This window comes from Thermobia domestica, chromosome 1 (assembly GCF_964235325.1).
Source record: "Thermobia domestica chromosome 1, izTheDome1.hap1.1, whole genome shotgun sequence".
NCBI lineage: Eukaryota > Metazoa > Arthropoda > Insecta > Zygentoma > Lepismatidae > Thermobia > Thermobia domestica.
In genome coordinates this window covers 30,633,220-30,656,927 of record NC_137454.1, presented here as the reverse complement: position 1 = coordinate 30,656,927, position 23,708 = coordinate 30,633,220, and the positions used below count along the sequence as shown (strand labels likewise).

Genomic DNA, 23,708 nt, shown 5'->3' with positions numbered 1-23,708 from the left:
ATAAGACCCGCTAGAGTGATTCTAATAACATCACAATCTTATAAGACCTACTAGCATGATTCCCATACAATAATATACTTAAGGATTCACTACGAAGGAGTCCAGGCAGAAGGGTGTTCTAAATCGAGAAAATTGAACAGTAGAACAGTAGATTGAAAACTAAACAGTTGATTTCTATGTTTCTTGAGGGGGTCAAATGACAGTAAACTTGTAAGAAGGGATCTGGCATGGATCTTTGGAGGGACGAGGAGCCGTGTATGATTTACCTATGCATTCTCTGCTATAAGCAAGTGAATGTAATCCTAGAGTGATCCAATACATAATAAAGATAATAAATTCACGAAGTGTTGTAAACTCATTGTAAATTTGCAACTGATTAGGTATCTTATGGTTTGTCTTAAGGAATTCAAAGGTTTATAGCCACACTGAAATCTCTCCATTGGTTCTGTCCTGTCGTCAGCAATTTATATTGGATTATTATTACCCACCTCTAGTGTCACCCATGAGATGAGAAATAAGATTTTTTTTGGTCTAGATTCTCGAAAACCTTTTCTCGTCTCGTCTATAATTTTTCTCGTCTCATTTTGTAAATTAATGTGCAAAATTTGTCTTGATTTTTTCCCCTTAATTTCATCTAGAAGATGTCAGAATCCTTCTGTGTCACGGGAAGTCCAGGAAGGATGAGATATAGCAACCTTTAAACCATATTTATTATTGACATATATTGCGTAACGACTTGCGCATCTTTAAACGTTGATAGATGCTCTTCATTGTGTTCGTACAATCACTTTATCTATTTATAAATTTTGTACTACGAATCATGTAAGGCCAAAAGAGTATTTGAGACCTAAGATTTCGGTAAATTAGTGTTTCCCACAAGACTCGTGGAAATGTATTTATCATCTCATTTTCGAGACGAGATGAGAAATTCCTCGTTTCGTGGGTGATATCACCTACTTCTCTAATATCTTACTGTATCTTCACCTTTTTTGGTCTATCCAAAAGTCTCTTTCTTATAGTTTCCCGAATAGAACTCTATGCATTCCGTGTACATTACTGATGCGAGAAGCGTGTCTCGCTTTTATTGGTTCAGACAGTTAATTCATTCAGAAATATATGGTTCGTTTTTTCTTAATCTTGAGACTACAAAATATCTGGAGAAATAAGCATTGGATGAAATAAGAACTCCTTTTTTTTTATTTATTGCAAATTTGGTTTCTACTTAAAAAATAAATATATTATTACATCTTATTTGATTTTTTCGATCTCTGATAGGTAGCGCTGTAATTAGTGAAAACTAGTTTCACTAAGGTTTATTCAATTGGGAGCCGCCAAGTTTAATTCGAGAATAATTCTGCGATACACAGTACCACTCTTTTGTCTTAAATGTTTTCTTGATTTGTGACAGATAATGTGGAAGATTGCTCTGCATTCAGATAATTCAAATGTGGTAATGCAGTTAAGCGCAGCGTGCGATGTATAATGGATTTTATAAGGTGAGTACTTTTTAAACTTGATATACTACAGTATATGAAGATAACTATTTTTTAACTATGTGAAGATTGGGTCATCTAATTTTACTAATGAAAAAAGCTTTAGTGGCTGGTGTATGTATGTTTAACTAGTTGACTCCAAAGCCATAAGAACTGATTTAACTGATTCCTTTATCAATGCCCACGTTGGCATCTCTGAATGGTTATAGTAGTATCATAATTTTACTTCATAGAATTGACCAATATCGTTAAAGGTGGAGCAACGTGTTATAAAAACTGTTTATTACGTGTGGAAACTTACTTGCGAGCCATTGGACATAAATGACATCACTTTGGAACATTGTTTCTTGGTTCAGAGAATATGAATATGCTACGCTCGAAGAGTGAAATGACTTGTAGTTAGTACATCTCTTCACTTAGAGTAAGCATGTCAATTTTGTACATCAACTATTTAAATTATGATTCTCAAAGGGGATAAGTAAATACTTGCTCTGTGATGTAAAATTCCTTACTCTTCCTAATACAATAAGGGATAGACAAGGAAGGATATACTGCCGGGAGCGGAGAGATTCGTCCCACTCCCGAATGGGTGGACAATTGGTTCTGATAATGCACGTAATGGCAGCTCAGACTTACTATGAGGCAGGCAGGCCTAGGATTGTAGCCGCTCATAAAAATTTTCAGGGGGTTTCCAGGTTATGGATAGGATTCTACCGGGCTGTGATCATACGATCGAATTCGATATCTTGCAATGTCGAGAAGTCTCCGGGCATTAAGAGCAGCATGTGAACATACCTTAGTGCTCCAGTGATGACAATGAACATATTGGTAATCTTACTCGCCAGAGCAGTTCCTCTCCATGGATATAATTGGTATAATTGGTAGAAGGCTTTAGGATGATCGCATTAACAATCAATCGCATTTGTACTCTTCGGAAGGTTCGAGTATGAACCGGAAAAATTTTGAGTGAAGTATATACAGATGGTGATCAGAAAAATGGAAACACCTGAATGAAATTGCAACTTACCAGATTAATATGGTGTCGGGCCACCTTTCGCCTTCAGAACAGCCTTGATGCGACGTGGGATGGAGGCATAGAGGTCGTGAATGGTAGCAAGTGGAATTTTACACCATTCCTCGTGCAGGGCATCGGCCAGTTCTGTGAGAGAGGATGGAGGTGGAAATCGTCGCCGGAGTCGTGTTTCCAAGACGGACCACAGATGTTCAATTATGTTGAGATCTGGGGATTGGGCGGGCCAGAGGAGGTGTTGAACTTCATCCCGATGTTCCTCAAACCACGCTGCAACAACGCCAGCTGTGTGAATGGGTGCATTATCATCCTGGAAGATGGCGTCATTGTCCGGGAACAACATCCGGACCATAGGATGCAAGTGGTCTCTTAAAATTGCGACATAATCGTTGGCAGTGATTCGTCCGCTAAGTGTGACCACAGGACCCAATGAAAACCATGATATGGCGGCCCACAGCATCACCGAGCCGCCGCCATGTTTCACAGTTGGGCGGAGACACTGCAGATCATAAGCTTCTTTGGGCGTTCTCCACACATAAACACGACCCGTGGTTGGGAATAGGGTGAAGGATGACTCATCCGACCATATCACACGTTTCCAGTCCTCAACGGTCCAAGTTACATGGTCGCGGCACCATTTGCGGCGTGCGAAAGCGTTATGGTCCCTGATGTGCGGTTTGGCCCGTGCAACACGACCCCGTAAGTTCATGTCATGTAATTCGTGGCGGACTGTGATTGTCGAAACAGGGTGGGGGAGGTGCTGATTGAGTTTCTCCGTCCCTTGCTTCGCAGTGGCACGACAGTTCTGCGTGACAATGCGCTTTAATACCCGGCGTGACCTGTCACTCATGATTTTCTTCCGCCCACTGTTCCGCTTCCCCGATGTGGTTTTCCCGTGTGTTGTGTAGGCCGTCATCACCTTCGACACTGTCCCACGCGTCACACTTAACACAGTAGCCACTGCCGTCACACTCACTCCACATAACGGCGCACCAACAATTTGCCCTCTTTGAAAATCTGAGAGGTCTCCCATTTTACACTACCTCCGTCTGCTGCAGCCACTGGACACTGCTGTTCCACTGCACCTGACATAGTATGGAGACCGACCTAACACACCACCACCAGCGGTCCGGCGCTGCGGGCGCCACGACACCACTGCCAACCCATGCATCTGACGTGTTACCAACTACAGGTGTTTCCATTTTTCTGATTACCGTCTGTAATTTTCCAGGTTATGATTACAGGCTTATTTGCAATGAGCCTCAAAGAAGGATGCTTGCTAGTCCATTACTGGCAAAGATGCTACTTCATATAGGTATTACTGTATAAAGATTGTGAAACTTAGCATTGCATTTCCATTTTATAGGCAAAGAGAGAGAAAGACAGAACACAGGGAATAATAATACTAGAATAAAAGGATATTAATGTGCTAAGTAAGAACAATCTTGACTGGATTGAGTTAGCATAAGATGTAATCCTCTGGCTGTCTCCTCTTTGTGTGGAAGTGACCTTTTAGGTCCCTTTTAGGTCTAAGATTGGAGAATAATATCTGCGTCTCAACCTTCTTCCTTAAAAAAAGTTTTTTTGTGGCGAGTACACATAAGATCTCTATAATGAAGGTTTGCCAACGATGGGTTAATTCTTCCTCTGTGTAAATCTTTCCATTGTTTTATGTACTTACCCAATTCTTTCTCGCTCCTTATTTCGTAACAAGGAATCTCTTTCAAGGACTAACAGAATTCTCTGATATTCAGGGCCGGACAAGGAGCCCCCACGGTATTCCCGGTTCATCGACGCCTCTGAAAACAAAAAAAAGAAACATTGGATTAAAAAACTTTATTATTTCCATGAACAATATTACATTTTAATTTATTTATTTTGTTTAACAAAGTCCTAGAAACATTTGTAAAGTCCATAATATAAACAATTAACAATCTAGCGTGGAAAGGAAGTAGCACATTTGTAGAGGACTCATCTCTGGTATGAAGGATATCTGGTTGTGTCCTAAGTAATATGGCTTTGTAGTGGACATCGTCTCTGTGGGTTGTCTCGGGTTTCTTCCACTTACATTGAACTACGCACTGTCATCATTACTTTTTATAAAACTTTACTGGCAAAGATCGAGTACTACTCTCCCATATGAGACATGACAGCAGCTACATATCTCTCTAGACTTAATTTTATTCTCAATTTCTACACTGCTATAGCCCGCACTTCGAATATTAGCTATCGAAACTCTTGCGATATCTTTATATCCAGACTCCGGGAGTATACAGGAATAATAGTGACCTGGCATTTCTTCATAAACTAGTTAATTGAAACTTAATATCGGAAACATAACTTCAGGAACTATTCTTACGTGTCCCTCCCCACATGACCCGGAATTGCCCGCCCTAGGTTGGAAATTATACAGAAGTTTTTTTTTTTTTTTTTTTTTACAGAATACCGAACTGTTATAATTGTTTAACAACCAGGGATGAATTCAGGGGGTAGCCCGGGGGTGAATGTCCCCCCCGAAGAAAATGTATTCCCCCCGGAGAAACTTCCAAAATTTCCGTCACAAAATGTAGAAATTGCTCACCCAATTATTTGCTTTTCTTTCCGTGCACATGCAGACGAAATCCGATTTCTCAATATACATATAAATGACGCATAAACCTGTAACATCTAAGATAAAATACCAAATAGTCAATAAAACCTGTATTTCTTAACGCTATGACCGAGTCTGGCAGAACATGAAATTGTCAACTGTTGAAGAAAGTTTTGTATTTTAGTAGGTACTATACTCTTTCCCTATATTTTATATTAGTAGGTAGCACTAGCTCAGATTGAGATAGGAAACGAAAGATAGGGAAGATCTTTCGATCATTCCATATGATCTCTTATGTCACCAGACTTCAGTTCTTCAAAATGTACAGTTCGTGCATTATTTGAAATAGAGTGCCTAAATCCCATTTCTCGCATCGGAAGTAACAGATGTAAATGTGTTTGACGATTGTTAATGTAAACACACCTTTCTTTAACTAAAAATAAGTAAGTTAAAGGGTGAGACTCAGAGGGATCAGGGAGGAGCAGTTATCCCTCCTGGGTTAGAGATTTATATAGAATTTATCAATATAATAGTATATATAAGTGAAAGATTGCTATTGAAGTTTACGAAGATCCTGCTCACTGCCGTGCCATGAGGGAGGGGCAAGCTGGTCGACGGCCCCGGGCGCCGAAGTAAGAGGCGCAAAATTTGGGAGGGAAAAATAAAAGAAGGAAAGAAAAAAAGAGAGGAATGAAACACATGTGCACATGTGGACATGTGGACATATATAAAATGAAAGGAAAAAAGTAATAAAAAGTGCTCAAAATCAAGGAGGAGCAGAGTTTACTTTTTAAAATTTTCTCATTTTTCGCGACTGGTCTGTCGACCTCACTCATGTACGGGGGTGCCGTCGTATACTCTCGCCCCAAGCGCTGATTTTCCACGATACTAATCTACTGTAGATTTCGTAAACTAAACTGATGGGTATGCAGTGAAGAAATCAAGGCTAATATGCTTGATTTAGAATCAGAAGTGTGAGAAAGAATGATAACTTGTTGTTAAGATATTCCTATGTATGTTTGTTTTAGGCCAAAAAAATATGTGAGTCAATTTAAATCTTTTTAAAAACTTCTACATTGGTAACAAACAGTAACTACTGAATATAGGAAATAATAACAAAAATAGCTACTGTAAATAGCAGTTAAAGTTTAGTCTAAAATATTTTTGCCAGTCTATTTAATGTTGTAGATAAAATTAAACGATTTTTTTAAAATTATAATCTCATATTGAATATTTATCAGCAATTAGTCTCAATATTAGGTTAGATGTGCATGTGAATGAAATTGTTAAATATGCTGCTTTCTTGCAAAAATACAGAAAATCAACTCCCCCCCCCCGAGGAGTTCACATTCCCCCCCGGGTGAAAATGTCTGAATTCAACACTGTTAACAACTGAGGTGGACATTTTTTTCCAGCTACCCGGTGTTTAAAAGAAAAATTAAACGAGTTTTAGTGAAATAATATTACTTTTGCACTATTCTCGTCACTGTTTTTTTATTTTTTGTTTGTTTTTCCTTGTTTATTAACAATTCCTGTGTAAAATGGTAAAGTTGCGCTGTATCTGGGAATTTGTTTAATAAATAAATAAATTTCCTCCCACTTTCTTCATCCCACCAATTCTTTCATCATGATTCAGTTTCATTAATCATCCGTATTGTTGCTTACGATACTAGATATCGATCTGTCTCGTCTCGAAAGAATATAATGAGAGTAGTTTCTCGTCTCGTCTTAACAACTGGAAGGCTCTGCTGGTCTCGTGTCTCGTCTCACATCGTGGGTAATAATAATCATGCAGCTCCTTTAGCCTAAAGGATGAGGTTGGATTGGACTTTAGCGTCCCTTTCAGCACCGACACTATATGAGATGTGAACGTGCATTTAACGTGGGATCCAAACCACATGAGTTCCAACGGAAATCGAAAAAATTAAATGAAATGAAATCTTTCAGTTTAACGTCCCACGATTACCTCCTTTAGGCTAAGGTAGCCAATGAATTAAAACAAGTGAATGATGATGCAAGAATTGGTAGAATGAGAAAGTGGAAGGAAACGGAAGCATCTCGAGAAAACCCACGGATACTATGTTGTCTGCCACAAACCGGGGATTAAACCAGGGACCACATGCACCGGAAGCATGCACTCGACACTTGAGGCACCATGTCCAGCCGAAAATAAAATAATCCATTATAATTATAAGCAGAGGTGGCGTAGGTCAATGAAAACTTAACCCATGACAAACTGACCTACCACCCACCGTGACCCATTCTCGCAGTGGGTAACGTACTATTGACCTACGACCCTCTGACCCACTGAATCTCTTATTATAAAGTACGGCGAAATGCATTAAAATATGTCATACATTACTCACAGTGGTGATTTCTGCATGTTATCACATTTACTCCCGGTAAACATATAATTAGACCTTAATTTATTAAGGAAATTCCTCAAAATACAACTTAAAAATATCCCTCTGGCTTTCACAATGTCCTCTGTGTTTCAGTTCAAGACAGACAGCACCAGCACCGTCTAGCGGATAAAAAAAAATCCAAAGCCAAATCCTTATTATAAGTAGATACCATATCTACAACATAGCTAGGGAGCACGGTGGCTCAGTAGTAGATCGCTTATCTTTGGGTATGGACACACCATGTATGGATTTTTTCTCGGGGTACTCCTATTCCTCCCCCCATATTCTCACTCCACCGATTCTTCCATCGTCATTCACTTGCCTTAATAATCGTCTCCATTTGCCTAACGGGAATAATCGTGGAACGATAAACGGAAATATTTCATGTAATTTCATTTACAACATAGCTAATCAATCGTTTCATTAATTACTTCGTTACCCTCAGATTAATCTATTCTTATTTTTAAAATAATGTATGTGTGTCCGTCATGATATTTTCGCACAAAAAAGAGTGACCAAATTTGTACATAGAGAAATCTTTATCAGGTCTATTTCTGTACGAAGCCCTTTCCTGGATTTTCGGCGCAGGAGGTTCGGATTTGTGTGTGTTTGTGTGAAAATGTATGTGAAAACGTGTGCACGTTTCTAAGAACGCCTTCTCTGTAAGCAACCCACATTACTTCGTGATTGTGCTGGTTTACATAACAGCACAGGATGAATGTCGCAGAACGGGGTATAATCGATGTTCTAAACCAAAAGGCGGTAATGAACGACAGGTACTTACTCTTTTCATCTCGGTTGTGAATTAAGATCCGACAATGACGGGTCCTTACAGCTAGTATTTAATAAAAGGTTTGTTCCATCTATTATTAATCTGTATAGCAACTGGAGGTTATTATGATTATTATTGTGTGACGTATTCTTTTTTCTCTTTCTTCATGATCACAATAGTACAAACTACCAAAATTCTACAATTTTATTAGTTGAACGGAAATTTTTGTGATCAAAGACGAGACATACCAATCGATAGACTTATTAAACGTAACAAAATGGTACACGTAAGTGTAAAACATCATGTGTACTTTTCGAAAAAATGGAGAAAAACGAAATTTCTTTGTAAATCTAAAAAAAAAAAAAAAGTGCTGTAGAGAAGTATGCCACTTATTGAGGCGAAACTATTATTAAAATATACTCTCATTGACCTCTTCATTATGACTCTTACAAATCAACAATGCATACTATGGTAAATAAGATGAAGCCTAAAATATCTTTAACCCTTAAATGTTAATTCCTATTTAACTAAAATATTGCCCAAATAGAAGACATATATTAAACGATAGATCAGATTGAGCTGAACAGCTTGAAAGTAAATTCTCATGACTTGTTTTCGAGAAAATCAAACAAAAACGAGAGAGGAAATAAAAATAAAATTAAATATTACAGCTTAACGTCCCACGATTATATCCTTTTGCCTAAGGGAGACTGTGATTAAAGCAAGTGAATTATGTGGCAGAATTGGTGGAATGAAAAGGTGGGAGGAAACGGGAGTACCCCGAGAAAACCGAACCAGGGACCTCGTGTACCAGAGGTAAACGCTCTATCACTGAGCCACCGTGCACAGCCGAAAATAAAACAACCCAGTATAGGTATAAGCAAAGATGACATAGGTCAATGAAAATTTGACCCATGACCCAATGACCCACGACTTACCGTGAGCCACTCTCGCAGTGGGTAACGTCCTGTTGACCCACTCTATCTCTGATTATAAGTACAGTGAAATGCATTAAAATATGTCATGCACTACTCGAAGTGATGATTTCTGTACGTTACCGCATTTACCGCCGGTAAGCTTGATTCATTATGGAAATTCCTTCAAAATACAGTTTTAAAACATCTTTCTTGTTTTCAAAATGTCCTCTGTGCTTCAGTCTAAGACACACAGCAGCAGTACCGTCTAGCGGATAAAAAGACACATTGAAATATATCGCTACAGCACGGCGAGCAACCTCTTATCCGTATCAATGCACGAGTAGTGGAAAAGCGTTGGGGGGAGGCAGCACGTCCCTAATAGCAGGCAAGTTAACCGCTAAATATATGCAAGGAACCTTCAAGTTTTCTGCTCAATCGTAGAGGGGAGGAAGCTTCATTTTCTGTACAGGGGGAAGCAGTTTTGGTGGTAGTTGCGTTAACGCAATGCAATATCTACACTTTGGATTGCGATAATAGATGTAGTAGTTATAATTTATTTCTGCACATGTAAGGTTCAGAGATGGAGTGGATCAATGAAAACTTGACCCACTACCCACTGTGACCCACTCCGACCCACGACCCACCAAAATACATCGTCATTGATCCACGTCCTGCCATGTAATAAACCAAGACTGTGAAATTATCACTCATCGGAGTTTGAATTTCTACGGTCAATCTCTCAAGCACCGCTCTGTTACAATACCAGTGGATCTGACCTTTACGATATAAAATAGTAAAGTGTTTGTCATGGGCCATAATTATCATATATAATTATTTTCTTTTGAATTACAGATACTTTTCAATGAAAAATAGGATGAAATGTGGAAGTCTCAAATCAAGGTCAAGCAGACCAACGTAAAGGAATAAAAAAAATCTGTAAAATTCGACTATGTCTCGAAAGTCAAGTAGTAAGTCCTATTGTTGTTATTACAATTACAAATATAAATATCCAAAAGTGTCTGAAGGTATTTTTTTTTCACTTAGTGCTCATCTGAGGTAAGTAAATAGAAACAAATAAAAAAAAGGAAGAAAAATGGAAGCCTTAAGAGTCTTCATCCCGGCGAAATTAAAATACCGCTAATTTTACAGTAATTATGTGATATCTTCAAATAGATAAAAGATAATCGAAATGTGGAACAAGAGCACCCTAGACAATATTATTTTACATGAGAAACCGTTATCACGACTCACTTATCTGCTTTCGATTTCGAGCCATTTTGAAAATCGGCATTTATTTTCGCGTTTCTAAACAGCTGAAGACGGAAAGCCACTAGGTGACTTCTGATAACGGCACCTCACGCAAAATAATATTGTCTAGGGCGCTCTTGTTCCACATTTCGATTATCTTTTATCTATTTGAAGATATCACATAATTACTGTAAAATTAGCGGTATTTTAATTTCGCCGGGATGAAGACTCTTAAAAGTAAATCCTAAAAAAAAATTCATCAGTGTTCAGAAGATGCTGTCTACAATGCAGTGAGCCGTAGGTCGTAGTGTGTCGGTGGGGCAGAATAGATCCACGTCCTGCTGACCCACTGACCTACTCACAAATTTTGACCCACGACCCACTTACCCGCTCCATCTGTGGTTAGTTTGCGTCGCACCCCGCAATTTTTGCAAAAAATTGGCACAGAACTTCCTTGGAACTGTAAGAAGCCGACGTAACCTATTACTTCCGTCAATTCAAAATTAACTGTATTTTGTATATTTTATCATATTCAACTAGTTATTTTTTTTAAAATACCTCTTCCAAAAGTACGAATATAATACTGTACTTAAATTCTGTGGATTGGATCTAATAAAGGGACAATGTCACTTTTTGGCAAAAATGAGATGTTCGTCAATTATAACGCCTATAAATGGATATTTTCTTGTGCGAGAAAGGCAAATGTTAATATGAATGGTATATAATATATTCCAAACTATTTCGTGTTGACATTTGCTCTTTCTGCATAAAAAAATAAAAAAAAACATCAATTTATAGATGTTAAAATTAAAGAATGTCTCATTTTTACCAAAAAGTTACATTGGCCCTTTTAGATCCAAGCCACAGAATTGCAATATTTTACTTTTAACATTTCTTGATTTGATACTACTTTAGTTCCTTTTCAGATATTACGCTCCAAAACAGAAGAGATGACGTGCAGCATAGCGAAACGAATCAAATGTTTGATTAATTTGTATTTTTGTCCTACATCAGCAACGAAGGTATATACCGCTGGCGTCGTTAGCTTTTAAATCTGGGGGTCGGGGTCGGACGAATCAAAATCCTCTTTGCGACAAAGTTATATATGTACAAATTAGTATAGTTTCTTTAAATACGTTTGACTAAAATCTGGGGGGACGCATCTATCGATCCCCCTTCCCGCCGCTAACGACGCCAGTGTATATGAACGAGACCTACGTTTAAAATAGAATCTCTGACTAATGTAGAGTGTTCGGCCCAGGATTTGATGAAGCAACAGTACGCACTTCGTCTACTAGACTAAGAAAATTAAAAGAGAAAAAGTACAGTAGAATTTGTGACTATAAGCTTGTATTGATTATGGATTGTGGTGGTAGAGCTCCTTTTTCTTAGTATGTCTAAGTTTCAGTGCCAAATTCAAACGTTTCTGCGTCAGCGTGCCTCTTAATGATGTAACGTTAATTATAATATGTTGTTCAGAAGATGGGACAAAAAAAAGGTTTAAAGTATCCAAGGCCTATCTAAACTTCGGAATAGTTTTGTGAGAGAAACCCTAGGAAAATATCTCAAATTTATAGTGTATAAAACTGCATTTTAAATCAGTTTCAAGATTTTTTCCATTACTTTATTTTAAATAAGTAAGATAGATCCGTTCGGAATCTAGTTGTGGAATTCGCCTTGAAAGCTTCAGATAAAAATTCTTAACACATTGATCGCCATATGTATCACAGATGATACATACAGCGTGTTCCACCTACGCCTCGTGTATCATTTCTGATACACAACGAACGTTCTTTTCACCGCCACGTGTATACGATCTGATACACAGGCTGGTATATTTAGCACATATTACCTGTAGTCAGGGCGCTGGAAAATCATATTGCAGCAGTAATTCTGGCGCAGTTGAATACTTTTCTTTAAGTAGGTAATCCGCCTATACTTCGTGTATCATTTCTGATACATATCAACTTGGCGCTGACAGTAAAATTTACAAAAAATACTCTGGCGATCAATGTATTAATTTACAACTTCTAGTAGATACATGGTTGTTGCGAAGACAGTATTTATGCACGCGTTATAAAATATTAAAATATAATATGTAGGCTATCGAGAAACGCTGCTGCATTGTAAACATATTACCGTATACACAAACTGTGGTAAACACATCCAGATTTTCAGATACATCATTGATTACTCAAAAGAAAATTAATGAAGGATCTCATGCTCATGACAAAATCACTTGATTCAATTATATATATGCGACAGAGACTTTAGTCTGCACATGAGTTGTTGCGAAGAACATCAATTTAATGACAACTTCGGTAGCAAATTATCACCTATTATCACAATTGTAATAGCAAAGTAGAACGATTTAAAAAAATTCAAGTCTAAGGCCTAGGTTTACGTAAATATCTATTGTCAGAATCTGGTCAGTAGTTTTAGCATGATGAGGGATACATCTAGTGACATTTATTTTTGCTAGTAGAGACTGCTATTTTTTTCTTTACTATGTGGTGAAAATTGTGAAAATCTGTATTAACAAGCTTCATCATACTCTGCTAAATGCAATTAATAGATGGTTTTGAACCAGAAGGAAGAAGTAATTCTGTACATTATTTTGGATTTTTTAAAATATATTTTTATTTTATTTTTTAAGCTTTTGCTACCGTGTAACATATTTACCAAATAATTAACAAAGAATTAGTACACACAACTAAGCACAACATTCCATGATATTGTAACATTTTTTTAGAGTTTTCTTCTGATCAGTAGCGGATCAATGGTGGGGGAGGGGGACGATGAGGGCGACCGTCCCCCACCCAAAGGATATTCTAAGCTCTGTTGATTTTGCGATACATAGACTCACTATTCTTACACATTGGACTCAAAAATTCCTGGGCGCCAGGCCGCCAGGTTGCCATGACAATTGAAAATACGAGTTTGGCGCTTAGATATTTTAAGCCGAAACATATAGGATTATGTATGAAACTGGATTTGTATTTTTGTGTTGTCGATTTTCGGAACTGGCCACTGGTGCAAATCCCAGGGGGGACGAGGGGGACATGTCCCCCCCAATGTTGGACCTGGGGGGGACAGTCCCCCCAATAATCTGACTTAAAAAGTGCTTTTTGGGATAAGTTTGATTATTTGTGTCCGACTGCCACAAAGGAATGTAAGATGAAATTGATTCCTCTTGGCTTTTCCATTTTTAAAAAAGAATCGTAATCTGTAGTATTTCAAACTGAACTTCGTGTTATAGTGCATTTAGTAGTCTCATCAATATGTATTAATTCCACTTCCGCTACTTGGGCACAAATTGCAATAAATGCCAGAGGAGGATATACCCCTCTCCTCATGCTGAAAACTTGTCTCAGCTGTAGGTACGGGCACAAATTCCGGCGAAATTGGGATACATGTCCCCCCCAACATTGGAACTGGAGTCTCTCCCAATAATCCGATTTGAAAAGTGCTTTTTGCAGAAAAGTGTGATGATTTGTGTCCGACTGCCACAAAGGAAAGTGAGATGAAATTTGTTTCTCTTCCCTTTAACATTTTTAATGAAAAAAAATGAAATCGTGGGACTGCGTGACGTAACCTGATATGAAATCTTATCTCCTTTTTTCCCCTAGGCCCTAGCACACGAAGAATATACAGACTATCCAATGTCAGTAGAACCCATCTTTTCAGTAAATGGGAATTTAATATCTTTATAGTATCAGCCTAGGCATCTACTCATGCTTCGTAAGCTAACTAACTCTAAAGCCTATGGAACCCGGAGGTTCAATGCCGCGTTCACAAAAGCTCTTTACTGACTTCTATCCTTAGCCAACTGGATCCAGTTTCTACTTTGTATTCCTATTTTTGCAAGATCCATCTTAATATTGTCTTCCCATCTGCGCCTAGGTCTTCCTAATGGTCGTTTTACCGCTACCACTTGGTCTTACCGCTACCGCTAGCGATTGGTCTTGACGCTAACACTTTGAAAGCGTTTCTACTTTCTTCCATTCTGGCTATATGTCCTGCCCACCCAAGCCTCCTAGAGTTGATGACCCTAACAATGTTTGGTAAACCGTATAAATTATGTAGTTTCTCGTTATGAAGTTCCGCCATTCTCCATTCCCGTTCCTCTTGGGTCCGAATAATCGTCTCAGGATCTTGTTCTCAAATACTTTCAGTCTATGTTCTTCCTTTAGAGTAAGCGATCATGTTTCGCAACCATACAGAACAACAGGTTGATTATCGTTTTATATATTTTAGGCTTCAAATTCCTCGACAGAATTTGCGACAACATGAGATTTGAACCGAATAGTAACACGAATTCCCTGCTTTTAGTCGACATTTAACTTGTTCGTGAATATGGTTTTCGTCTGTTAATATTGATTCTATATATTTGAAAGTATCCACTTTATCAAGAGAATTATTTAATATTTTAACGCATCCATAATTTACCGTATTACGGTCCCGACTAATACTTCCATGTATTTAGTTTTCTCTGCATTTGCTTCTAAACCCATGTCCCTGCAAGCGTTTAATAAGATCTGTGCATTTCTTTCTATTGTTCTCCTGTCATCCCCTATTAAATTTACATAATCAGCATAAGCCATAACCGGGTGAATACCGTTCAATTGTAGGCCCTGGTTGCTATCTTTGATTTTCCTTAGAGCGTATTCCAGCACAAAATTAAATAATAATGTCGACAACGCATCTCCTTGTTTCAGGCCATTCTCGACGTGAAATCTCGTGGCCAAAAATTTTCCTGCCCGGACTTTACACTTTGGGATTCATTTAAACATGCCTTAATTGATCTAATTAGCTTTTTCGGTATTCCAAATTCTGTAAGAGCGTTGTACACTGTTTCCTTCCTAACCGAGTCGTAAGCCTTTCTAAAATCAATAAATAGTTGATATACCGGGCTACTGTATTCCCACTTCTTTTCGAGTATTTGGCGAATGGTAAATATTTGGCCGATAGTTGATCGATTTCGTCTAAATCTACACTGATAATCTCAAATCATTTCATCTGCGTATGGGGTCAATCTTGCTAATAGAATGTTTGAAAGGATTTTATAGGATGTTGACAGAAGAGAGATGCCTCGATAATTATTACAGTCAGTTTTGTCGCCCTTCTTGTTGATTCGAACAATGTTTGATTATTTCCACTCTTGCGGTAATTCTTCCTTGTCGTAGATAAGGAGAATGAGTTTGTGTATCTTGTTCCACAATTTTTCGCCTCCGGCTAAAATTGACTCAGCCGGAATTTTGTTTACACCCAGATATTTGTGTTTCTTTAATTTCTTTATAGTGATTTCTAGTTCTATTCGGTTGGGTTCTGGAACATACTTTTCTGCGGTGTGTATCTCCCTTTCTCGACGCACATTAGTTTTTGCTGCGTGTTCAGCAAATCGTTAAAGAAATCTTTCTATCTTTTTAAAATTCTATCTGTATCAGTGAGAACTGTTCCATCAGCTTTCTTTAATATAAGCACGAGATTGATAGCCTTTCTTAAATTCGTTGATCCCTTTATACATGTCCCGAATGTTTTTATTTTTACTATGATCTTCAAGTTCCTAAATTTTAGCTTTCAAAAAATCGCGTTTCTTTGTTCTAAAAGTTTTGGAAGTTTCCCGCCTGATGTCTACGAAATTTTGTGTAGTTATTTCATTCGGATTTTGTAGCCAACGTAATTTTTGCTTGTTTTCTCTTTTCTGCTCGTTCCAACTATGGTTTGTTGCTACGTATTTCCGCGCGTCCCAATTTTTCTTTTGAGAGAGGATGCTTCGTAAGCAAAGAAAAGAATTAATTTGCTGGAATATTTTTCTCCATAATCTTAAGGTTACATCTGTTAACTAAAGAGTATATGACATGCGTTAGATTTCTGTAATGATTCCTTCAATGTTATTGAGAACAAGGGGGCCGATCCTGGGAGGTCGGAGGTTCCCCAAAAGCTCACGTGGATCCCCTGTATTTTTATGAATATGTATTTTTATATGTATTTTTATTGTTATATGTATTGTTTTATGTATTTTTCATGAATGCCTCCCCCCCAAATTTACAGAGAAATCGGCGTCCTTGATTGAGATTATCATCATTTTGCTCAAAGAGTATTGTTGCGCCATACATAATTGATATTCTTTCTTCATAGTTTTTGGGAGGTCATTATTTATATTATTATAAAACAATTTTAACGTGGATCTTTGTGGATGCCTAATTAGAAACATACCAATTATAAATATGCATGTATTCAGATTTCAGAATGTGTTCACGGCAGTGATTTGTAATACTGATATGTATTACTACTTCATCTACATCGCCTAATATATAATATACTCTACAACAGTTGATCAGATTCATCTACCGTAATATGAGTTTCATTTCCCTTCATTTCCCTTCTCCCACCTCCCAATGTTGAAGAAAACCAATGGCGTACTTAGGATTTTGTTTCGAGGGGCTATGCCCAATACAAGGAAAGAAGTGGGCAATTGCCCCTCTGAGTTTGAGAATTAAATATATTTTAATTTATGCATAAATTGAAGTTATAATGGCAAGAATTGCAGACCGATAAATCCTATATGATATGATATAAAATTTATTAGTGAATCTAATCCTTTATTCTATTCATACAAGAAAAAGGAAGCATCCTCTTGGCCTTCCTAATTTCCCGGGCTAATTATTACCCCGTTTTGATTTTTCAAAATTCAAACATTTCCTTCTTTTAAAAATAACTAAACGATATAATTTTTTCTTTGTTATAATAACTAAAGTCCTGTCATGTTGATATCCGCGCAAGTTGGTGTGGAACACCAGTTTCGCTTATCAACTCCTCTTAGTTTTGGTGTTACTGATGACGGCCGACTTGAATCACAACTGACAATGGTCGATAAAGTATGATAGACGAAATGAAAGAAGGTAACGTCAAGAAAAAGAAACAGAAAAGTAGAAAGGACGAAAGAAAGAACAAAAGGACGCAGTTCTTACATGGAATGAAATTTGGCAAATACAGTATTATTTCTGAACAAATAGCATAAGAAAATGGAAAGTCAATGACATTCTTAGAAATGGTTAGAAGGATTATTGTTGTACGTGGAATGCGAAAAACTAACAAATTTATTTCGGGGGGAGCTTGAGCCCGATAGCCTCCTAAATACGCCACTGAAGACAATTCTGTCCCCTGATTCTTCACATCATTGTTTTTCAACTTCATAAATATTTTGAGCATCGCTTATATATATATATAGTGTTCGAAGTGGAAAAAAAGCAGAGGTGGTGTGTTTCATTATGATTTTGACTCAACATACCGGCTGTTTAAATATTGTCTTGATCACTGAAAAAACAGACGGTATGTCCTCATTACTGAAAAACCAGAGGCGGTATGGCATACCACCGCATACCGTCTCACTTCGACCACTGTATATATATATATATATATATATATATATATATATATATATATATGAACGGTCTTACCCGTCCCCCCCAATGTTGAAGACAGATTCGCGCCGATGGAACTGGCGGATATATATTATGGATAAAATTGATGACAAACCTTGCTACTCAATTTGATATATATATTTTTTTTATCTCCAAGATGATGCTTTTCAGTTTTCCGCTGATAAGAAATCCGACACCACCATTATTGCCTCACTCTGATTCTCTGTAATAGGATAGATGAACGTACCTTACCTCGATTAGTTCATCTCTTCTTCTTATCTCGCTTAATCCGATGATGACCCAGATTATCATGCATAGCCCTCTTGTTTCTGATGACAGAAATTTCGCAATGGTCAGTTTTAAATAGCAGCGTATTCTGTAACGCTTTACGTATTCTTAGAAGCTTTGTCCTACACGAGGCTCTGAGTGCTGCCTTGCCCAGTCACAATTCGATTTCTGGAAAATGAGAATCTTGGCTTACCCTGGAAGTTTCTAGATATTAACGGAAAGAAAACCATGATGTTGGCCAAGTTTGTTGGTGATAGCACTCTCTATCCGCCATCTTATCAATTGATTAAACTTGTACGTTTCACCGTGAAAGGGACAATTTGAGTGAAAATAGAAAATTATTTACCTGTCTTGTAATTTACGGAAAGTATTTTACATTTTTTTTTAAATATAAATTAATTCAAACACCAAGTTCTTTACAAAAATAATTATACAAAATAACACTCACGAATTATTATTATCGTTGCAATGTTATATCGCTCGATCTTCGATATGCGGTAAAACTTAAAAGTCTAAAATAGGTATGGATAAATTATTATTTAATACATATGCATCCCTATTTAAAATTTAACCTGAGATCACACGCACTAAAGTTTCTTTGTATTATTCATCGCATGAAAGTGTAATTTCGAAGTTAATTGGAATACCAAATTTCAAGTCGGGCCGCGGTGGCTCAGTTGTAGAGCGATCACCTCTGGTGCATGGTGTAATGTGTTCAAACTCTGCTCCCGCCAAGTGAACTTTGTGGTGGACAAACACCGTGTTTCCTCGGAGTTCCTCCGTTTCCTCCCATTTTCTTCATTCCACCGTTTCATTCATTTCTCATCATCACCGTCTCCTTTAGCCTAGCCGGCATAACCGCGGGACGTAAAACTCAAATATTTCATTTCATTTTTTTCATTTTTCCAAATTTCAATGGGTGCTTAACACTAATTAAATACTCCAATGGATACTTGAGCCCCGAAACATTCACGTAGTCTTCGCATACGAACCAATGACAGTCTGTTTCTGCGACAATGACCTTTTACATGTAGAGTTAGTATTACAAATATAATTATGTAGTTAGTCTATGCCTTCACTATGCAGGGAAGTAAATGCAATTATATTGGGCTGCAGTGTTCTTGTCGAGCAACGCATTCGTTTTCGTACTATACGCTTGCGCCATCTGTTATTTAAACAATGAACTTCAAGAACAAACGTGATAGGAATTTCTGTCTCGGTACATAACAAATTTGCAGGAAGAAAAAGGTAAAAGATTAATATCAAAACAAATTATTTAATTTATTTTAAAATAGTACTTAATAAATTTAATTATTCATGCAGCAGTCTATTGTCTTACAAGGAATGTGAAGATACAAGAAAAATGCAGGTAGATGTACACTTTTTGAATATTTTTTCAACGGCACTTTTTTAGTTACAAAGAATTCAAGTTAAGCTCACAAGTTAAAGTGCAATACCTTTGGGGGAAAGAACGAAGAGTTGCGCCCCCAGAGTTTACTTGGGCTCAATAATATCAACCCGTGGGGGAAAATCCCATTTCGTAGGACTTTTTGACATCAATTTGTCGGAAAGGCAGATAATGGGAAAGTTTCGTTGAAATTGCACACATATAGTTGATCTTTCATATATTTTATTTCTTTAACAATCACCAGATACAGCGCAGAGGCCATTTTACACTGGAACAACAATAACAATGCAAAGGACTGAGAAGCTATCTACCAAAATCTGTTTAGTAGGAGCCATCCCGGCATTTGCCTGGTAATTCAGGAAAACCCTGGAAAACCCCAGTCAGGATGGTCGACAGCGGGATCGAACCCACGACCTCCTGAACGCGAAGCCAATGCTCTACCACTTAAGCTACTTCGTCCACGCCAACAATTTTCTCTAGGGGCTAAAAATAGACATAATATGAGTTATTAATTGATATGACGTCAGTGTTAAGCAATTGTCAAATTTAAGTAGATTTTTTTTTAAAGTTCATGTTACTGAGGAAGTAGTTTGTGCAGTATATGATAACATAGTTACTCAAAAGTTAACCTCCAAAAAACGAAAATTGGACTCTGGTATTTCAAAATAGAGGAAAAAAAATGAGCGAATGAATGAAAGAAAGTAAAATATGAAATGAGAGAGAATCAATTTTGAAAATGGTCCACGCAAATTGTATGAAGTACAAAGATTTTTTTTTAGCACCATTAGGCTTTGTATGAAGTGATGACACAAAAATGTGATAAAGACACTGCAATTCTGAGAACAAAGTATACTTGTTTTCGATTAAGCAAATTCACAAACTTTATGCACAGATGACCGAAAAGTTTGCTGTTCATATTTATTATTATTATTATTATTATTATTATTATTATTATTATTATTATTATTATTATTATTATTATTATTATTATTATTATTATTATCTTGTAATTAGTATAACATGGAAAATTCAATACCAAAACGGAACTCAAAAACTCTCGACATGGAATTTTATAACTTTTCAGGTTGACATCAGAATCTGGATTTTTTTTTTTTTTTGCTTGGATCTTAGCGTTCATGTGTGATAAACGGAATACACAATTCTTGAACGGGTCCCGCTAAAGTTACACAGAAATCAGCGACATTGTGAATAGATACTACAGTATTTTAGATATAGCATAAGAAAAAATATCTAAGTATAGGAAATATGTATATAGGTTGTTTCAGACAAAAAAATATATATATATATATATATATATATATATATATATATATATATATGAAATTAGTTTTAAGTACCAGAATTTAGGTTAAAGGAATTGGATCAATGACGTCGTTTGGAGGTTCAGGATGGCAATTGTCCTCCTTGAATTAGATATATGTATAATCAATAATATACTAGTGAAAAAACATGATCTAGAAGGTAAGAACTGGGAAGTAGGCAGATTCCACACTATGATAGGTATATCATGAGTTTACTATAAACTTTAAAAAGTATATAAATAATAACTTCAATTATTTTTGTCACTCAAAAAATTAGGGGGTCTAGGCCCCTGGGCCTGGCTTAGATTCGCCACTGTCGAAAATCTATTTATATCTGAAAGTCTTGTTCCTCGACTCAGCAAAACCTGAAATGACTTTATTGAAATGCATAATTAATCAAAGTGAATTATAATAAAACGATTAGTGGAATGAGAATGCCGGATGAAACGGGAAAACCACGAGAAAACACACGAACACCATGTTGTCCACCATGAACCCACAAGGCCTAGGAACGAACCAGGGACCTTTATGCAAGAGGTAAGCGCTCTACTAGTGAGCAACTTTTCTCTTTTCATTTTTTAACCTCGTATATCCTTCAAACAAATTGTTTCTTTTATTTCCGTTTTCATAATACAGTAATAATTATAAAATAAATAAATAAATAAATAAATAAATAATAATAATAATAATAATAATAATAATAATAATAATAATAATAATAATAATAATAATAATAATAATAATAATAATAAAATGAATAATTATGCTCATGCTAAAGGAGGCGGATGTAGGGATGCGCACGAGACGAGACTAGAATTTTCCTGACAAAATTCGAGTCCAGACCAGATCTTCTGATACAGAAATATATATTTTTCGAGTCGAGACATCACTTTTACAGCACATTTTCGAGACAAGACAGCCTCAAATCTTGTCTCGTGCGCATCCCTAGACGGATGAGTTAGGCAAGTGAATGATGATGGAAGAATTGGTGGAATGATATGTGGGAGAAAAGGAGGAGGAGCACCCGAGAAAATCCACGGACACGATGTTGTCCACCACAAACTACTTGGTCTGGGATCGAACCAGAGACCCCACGCACCAGACATAAGCGCTTTATCACTGAGCCACTGTGTTCCTCCTCCTCTTGCTCTTCCTCCTCCTCCTCCTCCTCCTCCTCCTCCTCCTCCTCCTACTACTACTACTACTACTACTACTACTACTACTACTACTACTACTACTACTACTACTACTACTACTAATAATAATAATAATAATAATAATAATAATAATAATAATAATAATAATAATAGTGTTTTATTTAAAATATCCTATACATCCGCCACTGATTTGATAAAACTGATAAAACCCTTAACAAACATGTTACATATATTTTGTCCATCCATTAACAAAACTAGGTTATATTTCGTTCAGAGTATTTGCTGCAGTGACTTGAAATCTAGCAGTTATCTCAACACTAGCGAAAAACACTCTTCACTCTGTGCTTACAGACATCAGTGTATTAATGTATCTCTTTTATTATTCTTACTAAAAGTAATTTACAATCACAACAATAACAGTGATGTGATCACCGTATAAAACGCTTTCTGTGCTTCCGCATTTTATCACTTCCAACAATGTCATGTTATTTACTTAATGTCCCTTTAAAAACATGGAGTATCCATATCACACACACACACACACACAAAGCCACACAACAAATATTTCGTTCACAGAATATCAAAAAAGAGAAACATTTTCAAGGGTTTTTATAGTTGCGAATAACATCTCACTCTCACCGTTAACGTCACGAGAATCTTCTCATGATTCCTTTTGTTAACGGTTTTTCACATCAACACTCGACATTTTTATAAATCGTATACTTGTATCATCTGATCTGAAGAAAACGACCTCTAAATTTCTCATTATAGAAGCTAAAGTTTTGATGCTGATATTTCTCATCCTCTTTCCTTCGGCCATAAAGAACGAACATCAGTGAGCATTAAGTTTACAATGTCATTAAAGAAAAAAATAAATGAAATATTCGCAATCTCTTAAATAATAGACTTCAACGAATAATGGAGATTCTCACAATGATATTCAGAAATAATCATCACAGCTTTTAAAAGCAGAAGAGCACTTTCTCTAGGTCAAATTACAGCACTTCATCGAGGTCGGAATATTCTTTTTAAAAAAGAAAACGCTTTGGACATGATTTTCATCTTTTAACGTAATAACAAAAAAATATGGAGACATATTCAACAAATTAGCAAATACATTTACAGAATCTGATATAACGATACTATAGCAATGTCATTTCAGATTTTGCCATAGAGAGATTTTCTGGACTGTCCGTACACAACCAGGTAATGTTTATCAAAGTACATTAACAAGCTTTATTGTGTTTTGTACATTTCGACGGAGGACACACATAAATTGCGTATATTTGCGGCTGTACAGATTGGTCCTGGAGAAGTAACAAACCTGTGCATAACCTTGTACGGAAAATCTTGTGTGTGTGATGCAGAATTCTGCTAAATTTCGCCTCCTCGGATTTTCTAGACTAAAAATCAGTTCTCTCTCTCTATCTTTCTCTTTCTCAGACAATGCTTTTCTCTGCCCTTTAGGATTGACCAACCTTGTAGTCGTTTCTTGTGAAATTTTAATGTTTGTTTTTACCACTATTGATCGTGTCAGAAGCAAGTGACATTACTAATTTTAGTATGTTCCATAAAAATAAGAGAACTTCTAGATGAAGATAACAAGTTGTTCTAGTGAGGAAGAGGAAATGAGGCCGGGTTCTTTACATAC

General features: G+C 36.8%; 1 protein-coding gene across 10 annotated transcripts in view; it reads right to left on the bottom strand.

The window, feature by feature from the left end:
- The window catches only part of LOC145684179 (uncharacterized), a 692,246-nt gene that overhangs the window by 546,167 nt on the left and 122,371 nt on the right, over positions 1-23,708 (bottom strand). For all 10 annotated transcript variants that reach the window (XR_014131255.1, XM_081756189.1, XM_081756245.1 and 7 more), the window contains exon 2: positions 4,205-4,322. Coding sequence is in view for 9 of the 10 variants with exons in the window: in XM_081756189.1 (XP_081612315.1) it covers positions 4,205-4,314 (110 nt within the window). In the remaining variant the exon portion in view is untranslated. The remainder of the gene's footprint in view (positions 1-4,204; positions 4,323-23,708) is intronic.